The sequence below is a fragment of the Melanostigma gelatinosum genome (assembly GCF_949748355.1).
Source record: "Melanostigma gelatinosum genome assembly, chromosome: 15".
Taxonomy (NCBI): Eukaryota; Metazoa; Chordata; class Actinopteri; order Perciformes; family Zoarcidae; genus Melanostigma; species Melanostigma gelatinosum.
The window spans coordinates 719,309-730,000 of record NC_136648.1 but is presented as its reverse complement, the minus strand read 5'-3'; the positions used below and the strand labels follow the sequence as shown (position 1 = coordinate 730,000).

Here is a 10,692-nt window from a genome sequence, read left to right as displayed (position 1 = left end):
GTGTGTGTGTGTGTGTGTGTGTGTGTCTGTGTCTGTGTGTGTGTGTGTGTGTGTCTGTGTCTGTGTGTGTGTCTGTGTGTGTGTGTGTGTCTGTGTCTGTGTGTGTGTACCTCTGTCTGTTTCTGATGAACCCGTCTCACCTTCTCTTCTCTTGTTTACATCGAGCAGACAGGCAGAGGCCCTGAAGGCGGACATGACAGGTAAGAGTTCTGCACCATCGCCTCAAAACATCCTCAGACAACATCTTCACCAACAGATGTTCGTTATTTCACTAGATGTTCGTTATTTCACTAGATGTTCTTTATTTCACCAGATCTTCTTTATTTCACCAAATCTTCTTCAGTTTACATTGATGTATTCATGTTCACGTGTTTCTGCTCCCTGGGTGCGTTAGATTCGAAGCTCGGGGCGGCCGAGGTGTGGACGTCCCGGCAGGCTCTGCAGGATCTGTACCAGAAGATGCTGGTGACCGACCTGGAGTACGCTCTGGACAAGAAGGTGGAGCAAGACCTGTAAGCTGCTCCGCCTGAAACCACAACAACAAAGAAAACGCTTTTCTTTACCCCCCCATTGATGATGTTTTCTGTGTTCCCTGCAGGTGGAATCACGCTTTTAAGAACCAGATCACCACCCTGCAGAGCCAGGCCAAGAACCGGGCCAACCCCAACCGCAGCGAGGTCCAGGCCAACCTGTCGCTGTTCCTGGAGGCAGCGAGTGGTTTCTACACACAGGTAGGGTTCAGGACTCATTGGGGACCAGCAGACCTGGCAGGATCAGGTTCGACATGGGGGTTTAGGATCAGAATCAGCTTCATTGGTCAAACTATTGGAAATAGTCTCCAGGAGCAGTTTCAGGGCATTTGTTTCTCTCTCTGTGGTCTTGATTTTCTCTTCAAAATAAAAGTCCTGCTCTATGGAAACAGAACCATGACCTCTCCTTTCCTCTCTCCTCCTCTCCTCTTCTCTCCTCTCGCCTCTCTAAACACTATATTAGAGGAGAGATTTTAAATGAGAACATGAAGAGTAAAATGTTTCTGATGAAAGATCATGATGTTAAGCTTCGTTTTGGCTGATTTTACTGATGTAAGCGTTCGTCACACATGATGTGTTCAAGGACCGTTGGAAAGATGTCTACCTGACAATAATGACGTTTATTTACAGATTCTGACTTTGATAAACGGAGTAGTTTTTGGTTATCTTAATGTATTTGTTTATGTTTGATCTTTTCTGGTCTTTTGAAGTTCGTCCTTTTTTACATCCTGGTTGTGATTCTTGGTCCAATGTGTGAAACACTCTGAACTCTCCTCAAACATTCCATGTTTTGTATTAACGTGACTCGTGTTGTCTCCAGTTACTACAGGAGTTGTGCACCGTGTTCAACGTGGACCTCCCGTGCCGCGTCAAGTCTTCTCAGCTCGGCATCATCAGCAATAAGCAGAACGTCGGCGGCGCCATCGTCACGCCGCAGCCCAGCTCGTGTTCCTACATCTGCCAGCACTGCCTCGTCCACCTCGGAGACATCGGTGAGGAAACGTCCACGTCCACCGGAGTTCACGTCTTCTGATTGTGTTGCATGTTTTAAAAACAGACTTGTTCTGTTCCTCGTTCTGTTTCAGCTCGTTATCGTAACCAGACCAGCCAGGCGGAGTCGTACTATCGACACGCAGCTCAGCTGGTCCCGTCCAACGGTGAGTCTGAAGCTACGAGGCTAGCAGTTTCCCCCTGCTTCCAGTGTTTGTGCTAAGCTAGCTAAGTAAACATTGCAAAATAATAAAACATTTTGTTTGTATAGCGCTTTCAAAAACACGTAACATGGTAAAAAGAGAAACAATAAATGATGCCCTCGGGTTAGAGCGGCCATGTCTGTAGTTCCTCCATGTGTTGATGGCTCCATGTTTGTAGTTCATCCGTGTGTTGATGGCTCCATGTTTGTAGTTCATCCGTGTGTTGATGGCTCCATGTTTGTAGTTCATCCGTGTGTTGATGGCTCCATGTTTGTAGTTCATCCGTGTGTTGATGGATCCATGTTTGTAGTTCATCCGTGTGTTGATGGCTCCATGTTTGTAGTTCATCCGTGTGTTGATGGATCCATGTTTGTAGTTCATCCGTGTGTTGATGGATCCATGTTTGTAGTTCATCCGTGTGTTGATGGCTCCATGTTTGTAGTTCATCCGTGTGTTGATGGCTCCATGTTTGTAGTTCATCCGTGTGTTGATGGCTCCATGTTTGTAGTTCATCCGTGTGTTGATGGCTCCATGTTTGTAGTTCATCCGTGTTGATGGCTCCATGTTTGTAGTTCCTCCCTGTGTGTGTGTGGTCTTGATGGCTCCCTGTTTGTAGTTCCTCCCTGTGTGTGTGTGGTCTGGATGGCTCCATGTTTGTAGTTCCTCCCTGTGTGTGTGTGTGTGGTCTTGATGGCTCCCTGTTTGTAGTTCCTCCCTGTGTGTGTGTGGTCTGGATGGCTCCATGTTTGTAGTTCCTCCCTGTGTGTGTGTGGTCTTGATGGCTCCATGTTTGTAGTTCCTCCCTGTGTGTGTGTGTGTGGTCTTGATGGCTCCCTGTTTGTAGTTCCTCCCTGTGTGTGTGTGGTCTTGATGGCTCCCTGTTTGTAGTTCCTCCCTGTGTGTGTTGTTGATGGCTCCATGTTTGTAGTTCATCCGTGTGTTGATGGCTCCATGTTTGTAGTTCCTCCCTGTGTGTGTATGTGTTGTTGATGGCTCCATGTTTGTAGTTCCTCCCTGTGTGTGTGTGGTCTTGATGGCTCCCTGTTTGTAGTTCCTCCCTGTGTGTGTATGTGTTGTTGATGGCTCCATGTTTGTAGTTCCTCCCTGTGTGTGTGTGGTCTTGATGGCTCCCTGTTTGTAGTTCCTCCCTGTGTGTATGTGTTGTTGATGGCTCCATGTTTGTAGTTCCTCCCTGTGTGTGTGTGGTCTTGATGGCTCCCTGTTTGTAGTTCCTCCCTGTGTGTGTGTGTGGTCTTGATGGCTCCCTGTTTGTAGTTCCTCCCTGTGTGTATGTGTTGTTGATGGCTCCATGTTTGTAGTTCCTCCCTGTGTGTGTGTGTGGTCTTGATGGCTCCATGTTTGTAGTTCCTCGTGTGTGTGTGTGTGTGTGTGTGTGGTCTTGATGGCTCCATGTTTGTAGTTCCTCCCTGTGTGTGTGTGTGTGTGTGTGTGTGTGGTCTTGATGGCTCCATGTTTGTAGTTCCTCCCTGTGTGTGTGTGTGTGGTCTTGATGGCTCCCTGTTTGTAGTTCCTCCGTATGTTGATGGATCCATGTTTGTAGTTCCTTCCTGTGTGTATGTGGTGTGTTGATTGTTGCTCCTCTTTGTGCTCCTCCTGCAGGTCAGCCCTACAACCAGCTGGCCATCTTGGCCTCCTCTAAAGGAGACCACCTCACCACCATCTTCTACTACTGCCGCAGCATCGCGGTCAAGTTCCCTTTCCCAGCAGCCTCCACCAACCTGCAGAAGGCTCTGTCCAAGGCTCTGGAGAGGTAATGGAGGGTTTTATTCATAGGAAACAAGAAATAGGAAACAATAAGAAATAAACAAGAAATAGGAAACTAAAAATAGGGAACAAGAAGGAAACAAAAAATAGGAAACTAGAAGAAGGAAACTAGAAGAAGGAAACTAGCAGAAGGAAACAAGAAGAAGGAAACAAGAAGAAGGAAACAACAAATAGGAAAGAAGGAAACAAGAAGAAGGAAACCAGAAGAAGGAAACAACAAATAGGAAAGAAGGAAACTAGAAGAAGGAAACTAGAAGAAGGAAACTAGAAGAAGGAAACGAGAAGACGGAAACGAGAAGACGGAAACGAGAAGACGGAAACGAGAAGACGGAAACAAGAAGACGGAAACAAGAAGAAGGAAACTAGAAGACGGAAACTAGAAGACGGAAACTAGAAGAAGGAAACTAGAAGAAGGAAACTAGAAGAAGGAAACTAGAAGAAGGAAACTAGAAGACGGAAACAAGAAGAAGGAAACAAGAAGAAGGAAACTAGAAGAAGGAAACTAGAAGAAGGAAACTAGAAGAAGGAAACTAGAAGAAGGAAACTAGAAGAAGGAAACTAGAAGAAGGAAACTAGAAGAAGGAAACTAGAAGACGGAAACTAGAAGACGGAAACAAGAAGACGGAAACAAGAAGACGGAAACAAGAAGACGGAAACAAGAAGACGGAAACTAGAAGACGGAAACTAGAAGACGGAAACTAGAAGAAGGAAACTAGAAGAAGGAAACTAGAAGAAGGAAACTAGAAGACGGAAACTAGAAGACGGAAACAAGAAGACGGAAACAAGAAGAAGGAAACAAGAAGAAGGAAACTAGAAGAAGGAAACTAGAAGAAGGAAACTAGAAGAAGGAAACTAGAAGAAGGAAACTAGAAGACGGAAACTAGAAGACGGAAACAAGAAGACGGAAACAAGAAGACGGAAACAAGAAGACGGAAACTAGAAGACGGAAACTAGAAGACGGAAACTAGAAGAAGGAAACTAGAAGAAGGAAACTAGAAGACGGAAACTAGAAGACGGAAACTAGAAGACGGAAACAAGAAGAAGGAAACAAGAAGAAGGAAACTAGAAGAAGGAAACTAGAAGACGGAAACTAGAAGACGGAAACAAGAAGACGGAAACTAGAAGACGGAAACTAGAAGACGGAAACTAGAAGACGGAAACTAGAAGACGGAAACTAGAAGACGGAAACAAGAAGACGGAAACTAGAAGACGGAAACTAGAAGACGGAAACTAGAAGACGGAAACAACAAGAAGACGGAAACAACAAGAAGACGGAAACAGAGAGAGAGAGACAGACACGCTCCAGAACTAAGAAAGTACCGATAGCAGAACCAGTAACTCTGGACCACATTCATACTAAAAATAGGAACAAGCGGCCATCAGACCTCTGGAGCTTGTCCAGAAAGCTGCAGCTCGCCTGGTGTTCAATCGCCCCAAGTTCTCCCACAACTTCCCTTCTCCGTTCTCTCCACTGGCTCCTGTAAGAGCATCCAGTGTGAGACTCTGGTGCTGGTCTACAGGGCAGTGAAGGGAACAGCTCCTTCCTGTCTCCAGGCCGTGGTCAAGCCCTACACCCCCACCCGACCTCTTCTCTCTGCTGCCTCGGGGCGATCGGTTCCCCCGTCGCTCAGAGGTCCCTGCGGCCGATCGACCCGGTCGCGTCCGTTTCCTGTCCTGACCCCTCAGTGGTGGAATGAACTCCCCACTGACCTCAGGACAGCAGAGTCACTGCCCATCTTTCATCAGGCTGAAGACTCACCTCTTCAAGAAGCACTGAGCCTTCACTCAGCACTCACTGAGCATCTATTGTATCCATACGAGCTCATTGCACTGATTGTATTCATGTTAGTTTGTGGCACTTATTGCATTCGTTTGTTTCTGCTGTACGTTGGCTCTGGTTTATGCTCTTAGATGCTTGTTTAAAGGAGATGCACTTATGACTTCTGGTGACGAGTTGTTCTCTCAAACCGATGTTGAATACACTTGTTGTAAGTCTCTTTGGATAGAAGCGTAATGATGACTGTAATGTAACTGTTTTACTCCTTTAGAACCGAGTCCCTAGTTCCCTCTGAGAGGAAATAAAGCCTTCTAGATGTTTTATCCCTGTGATGTTGTTCTTCACTGTCAAATCCTCCGTGTTTCTGCAGCCGCGATGAGGTGAAAGCCAAGTGGAGCGTGTCGGATTTCATCCGGGCCTTCATCAAGTTTCACGGTCACGTCTACCTGAGCAAGAGTCTGGACAAGCTGGACGTCCTGAGGGAGAAACTGGAGGAGCAGTTTCAGGTGAAACACTTTCCACACAGGTTTTATTCCTGCATGCAGTGAGGTCTTGAAAAGGGATTGTTTGATGACCCGGCTTGTGTGTGTCTGTGTGTGTGTGTGCAGAGGCTGATCCTGCAGAAGGCATTCAGTTCTCAGCAGCTGGTCCACATCACCGTCATCAACCTGTTTGAGCTCCACCACCTCAGAGACCTGACCGCCGACAGTGGAGAACAGAGCTACAGCAGCGAGCAGCAGCTCAGCTGGTTCCAGCTGCTCGGACTCTTCAGTAAGAACCAACAACACTCATCATACCACTGTAATATCAGCTGAAGCTCTGCAGGTCTGCTGAGATAAACCCAGACTACAAACCAACTGCTCTTATTAGGGCTGGGCGGTATACCGGTTTTAATTTCCCGTATGATAAGAATATTTCATATACCGCCATACCGGTGCACATCCGAAACAGCTTCTGCTGCTCTTCAACAGGCAGCAAAATATATTGTTCGCCGCTAGGAGTGCTACGGACGGAGCGAGTTGTGTTAGCTGTATTGAGAGGGAACCTGCTCATGGTTTACTTTAGAACAATGAACAACCCACAACTAACGCTCTTTAACAACAAAACACCACGACGCAACAGTTTGTGACACATAAACAATTTGTAGCACTCATAATTGTACATTTATAAAATTTCACCGCCGAACTGCATGCTGGGTAAAGCTCGCTAACAACAGTCTGCTAACAGCTGGGCAGCTCTGTGGCTCCAGTAACGTTACATTAAAGAACAGAACAGAGCGATGCAGAATGAACACAGACTGAACAACAAAAGGTATTTAGGTCAGACATGTGCAACGCTGATCACCGTAATATGTGAGGTATTTGTCATCAATGTACGTTGGTACATAGAGGGCGATAAGAAGCTGTACATGGAGACACCGTGAAAGCACCAGAATCTTACAAAATACCGTGATATGCATTTTTGGTCATACCGCCCAGCCAACGTTGCTGCTAGTTTAGTTCATGGTTCATGACTGTTTACATCTGTGTGTATGTGCTGCCAGCAGGACTCCAGATGTTTGATGTGTGTTTGGTTTGTATGAGGAGACAGATGTTCATGGTGTTTGACTTCCCCTCAGTGTCCTTCCTGGGTGTCATGTGCAGCCGTGCTCTGCTCAACAAGAACCGAGGAGAGGAGATCATGGGGGAGTGTCCTCTGCCGGCCATTAAAGTGTCTCTGGACTGGCTGAAGCTGAGACCCAGCGTCTTTCCAGAGGCCGCCGTGGACCAGAGGCAGCAGTAAGTCTTCTGTCCCGTTGTCTAAATGTTGTTTTGATCATTACTGGACAGGAAGTTTAACTCCTCATTCCCACTCTCAGTATCTGGCCCTGGCTGGTCTCCATCCTCAACAGTTTCCAGCCCAAAGAGGACGACGTGTCCTGTTCCTCAGGTAGGACGCCCTCTGGTATTGATTCTTTATCAGTGATCCATGTGAGCTCTGGTCTGAGTCCTCTTCAGGTGAATCAGGTTTTATGATAGTGGACAACAAGTCCAGGAACCAAAGCTTCTATGTTGGATTTAGTCTTTGTAGCCTGCCGTCTCTTCAGAATAGAAGCTGCTCTCCCTGTGAACGTCATCGTCGGTCCTGCAGCGTCTCTGGTTTTTCTTTTCGCAGGAAGCTTCTCACATGTCTGCACACTGAATCAGTGATCACTGACCCTGAACAGGAAGCTTCTTAAACAAAGCTCCCTGGAGAAATGCACAGATATAGGAGGAAGAGCATGAATGGTCCAGTTGAAAAAGTTGGGAAAGACATTTATAAATGTGTCTTACAGTGTTTTTCAGACATGTCCACAGTGTTATAGTCCTGTAATGTTTGGATGTCAGATCTTCAAGCTGTTTGAAGCTCAAGGTTTGTTTATTTTCTCCACAGCGACGCCCCTTCCAGAGGAGTTTGAGCTGCAGGGTTTCCTGGCTCTCCGGCCTGCTCTGAGGTACTCCCTCCTTCAATTAAGTCCTGGGACAAGGGTCTGGCGGTGAGATGAGGGTTGAACACTAGGGGTGGGAATCACGAGAGTTCCCGCGATACGATATTATCACGATACTGCGATATTCTGAGTATTGCGATAACATAGGCCTATATTGTGATTTATTACTTTTGTCAACTTCAAATGATGTCTCCAAAGGAAAACTGTGTCAACATGTTTTATCTATAAGATCAAGTTTTCAGTCTGTTCATCTCACTTCAATCATTTTTATTATAGTAAACTATTATATTAGAGTTATATAACTCAGTATATGAACTATAACTTCTATAAGTAGGATATTAGAGTTATATAACGGTGGGATGCGGGTTGAACGGTGGGATGCGGGTTGAACGGTGGGATGCGGGTTGAACGGTGGGATGCGGGTTGAACGGTGGGATGCGGGTTGAACGGTGGGATGCGGGTTGAACGGTGGGATGCGGGTTGAACGGTGGGATGCGGGTTGGGCGGTGGGATGCGGGTTGAACGGTGGGATGCGGGTCCGGCGGTGGGATGCGGGTCGGTGAATCAGTCAGAATGTTTTCATGTTTTGATGACTGCTGGTGTTTCAGGTCCCTGGACTTCACTAAAGGTCATCAGGGCATCCTGGTGGACAGGGACGGCCTGCCGGTCCACACTCGACATCAGAGACTCATCAGTTTGGGCAAATGGGTGGCCGACAACCAGCCAGGGTGAGTGTCCATCTGCTCCGTCACAGTGAAAGACAAACTAACTTGGGGACCGCGATGGACACAAGTCCTGTGACTTCTTTGTGTTGGCTTCAGGAGACAAACCTCCGGTTCTTTAGAGTGAAGTCAAAGCTTCACGTGTTAAAGCTGCATTCTCTCTAGTGTCCACCAGGGGGCGACTCCTCTGGTTGTATAGAAGTCTATGAGAAAATGACTCTACTTCTCTCTTGATTTATTCCCTCAGTAAACATGAGTTTATGGTCTCAATCTCTAGTTTTAAGTCTTCTTCAATACAGCATGATGTTGTCCGTCTCCTCTCTACAGGCTGATCCAGTGCAGGGTGAGCGAAGAAGGCCTCCTCATCTTCGTCACCGACATTCCAGAGCAGGCGGTCGAGGAGCCCCAGGAGAAGGAGGCGCCGGTGCTGCAGGAGTCGTCCAACGCCGAGCAGCTTCCCAACGACGGCGGGAACTCCGGCCTGAAGTCGGTGCTGTCGGCGGGGAAGAACTCGCAGAGCTCGTGGCCCGACGGCGGCGAGCGACCCGTCGTCACCTTCAAGGAGAACATCAAACCCCGAGAGCAGAGCCGAGAGCCGACGCGCAGCCATCACCTGAAGGACAGCGGCAAGGAGCGCCGGGACTTCGCCAAGGGCAATGGGGCTGCTGGGAAAGGAGAGCTGAAGAGGGACGGGAAGAGGAAGAGCGACTTGAAGAAGGCCGGCCACGAGAAGAGTGCTGACGCTGGAAAACAGGTGGAGCTGTGGGAACGGTTCACAGAGGGAGGAGCTCATTTAGACCGTCTGGTGGTGGTGATGATGATGATGTCTGACTTGTTTTCTCTCTTTCAGGTGAAGGCGCAGATGGAGCTGAGGAAGACTCCGGTGTCTGAGGCCAAGAAGAGTCCCGTCACTCAAACTCAGACCACCTGCTCCTCCCAGTTCATCCCAATCCATCATCCTGGAGCCTTCCCACCACTGCCCAGCAGATCTGGTACACACACACTTTCACAGATTTGATGTCACATGACTGTTGGTCTCAGATGAATCAATCATGACTTCATAGTTTCACTGAGGAGCTCACAATGTCATGTATTGCCTACTGCTGGGCAACGATTACATTTTTAATCGTGATTAATCTCATTGTTATGGCAAAGTTCAATGATGAATTATAAAGTAGTGTATTGTGCACTTTTATTTTGAAAGTGCTGCTCTGTGAGCAACAGGTGAATAACATTGTGTGTGAACACTTTAAACACATCAGGTTGTTGTTAGCAGCAGCAGCAGCAGTTCTATCTCTTCTATATCTGTGCTCAGTGTGACAGTGTGTGCAACAGCAACAGCATGTTTCACACGTTCATCTACATGTGTGTGTTGAGTCTTCATCACAGTCAGAGCATGTGACGCAGCTCTACTCTTCATCACTATGACCAGCTCTACTCTTCATCACCATGACGCAGCTCTACTCTTCATCACTATGATGCAGCTCTACTCTTCATCACCATGACGCAGCTCTACTCTTCATCACTATGACGCAGCTCTACTCTTCATCACTATGATGCTGCTCTACTCTTCATCACTATGACCAGCTCTACTCTTCATCACTATGATGCTGCTCTACTCTTCATCACTATGACCAGCTCTACTCTTCATCACTATGATGCAGCTCTACTCTTCATCACCATGACGCAGCTCTACTCTTCATCACTATGACGCAGCTCTACTCTTCATCACTATGACCAGCTCTACTCTTCATCACTATGATGCAGCTCTACTCTTCATCACTATGATGCAGCTCTACTCTTCATCACCATGACGCAGCTCTACTCTTCATCACTATGATGCAGCTCTACTCTTCATCACTATGACCAGCTCTACTCTTCATCACTATGATGCAGCTCTACTCTTCATCACTATGATGCTGCTCTACTCTTCATCACTATGACGCAGCTCTACTCTTCATCACTATGATGCTGCTCTACTCTTCATCACTATGACCAGCTCTACTCTTCATCACTATGATGCTGCTCTACTCTTCATCACTATGACCAGCTCTACTCTTCATCACTATGATGCAGCTCTACTCTTCATCACCATGACGCAGCTCTACTCTTCATCACTATGACGCAGCTCTACTCTTCATCACTATGATGCTGCTCTACTCTTCATCACTATGACCAGCTCTACTCTTCATCACTATGATGCTGCTCTACTCTTCAT

At 47.1% G+C, this 10,692-nt stretch overlaps 1 protein-coding gene across 3 annotated transcripts in view; it reads left to right on the top strand.

Annotated features, from left to right (window-relative positions):
• Positions 1-10,692, top strand: part of smg7 (SMG7 nonsense mediated mRNA decay factor) — a 34,161-nt gene that overhangs the window by 910 nt on the left and 22,559 nt on the right. For 2 of the 3 annotated variants that reach the window (XM_079284401.1, XM_079284399.1), the window contains exons 2-15: positions 169-200; positions 395-512; positions 599-731; positions 1,351-1,522; positions 1,616-1,687; positions 3,344-3,494; positions 5,656-5,791; positions 5,894-6,056; positions 6,904-7,063; positions 7,144-7,214; positions 7,698-7,800; positions 8,361-8,480; positions 8,802-9,228; positions 9,325-9,466. In XM_079284401.1, coding sequence (XP_079140527.1) covers positions 169-200; positions 395-512; positions 599-731; positions 1,351-1,522; positions 1,616-1,687; positions 3,344-3,494; positions 5,656-5,791; positions 5,894-6,056; positions 6,904-7,063; positions 7,144-7,214; positions 7,698-7,800; positions 8,361-8,480; positions 8,802-9,228; positions 9,325-9,466 — 2,000 coding nt within the window. The remainder of the gene's footprint in view (positions 1-168; positions 201-394; positions 513-598; positions 732-1,350; positions 1,523-1,615; positions 1,688-3,343; positions 3,495-5,655; positions 5,792-5,893; positions 6,057-6,903; positions 7,064-7,143; positions 7,215-7,697; positions 7,801-8,360; positions 8,481-8,801; positions 9,229-9,324; positions 9,467-10,692) is intronic. The other variant, XM_079284400.1, reaches the window with a different exon arrangement.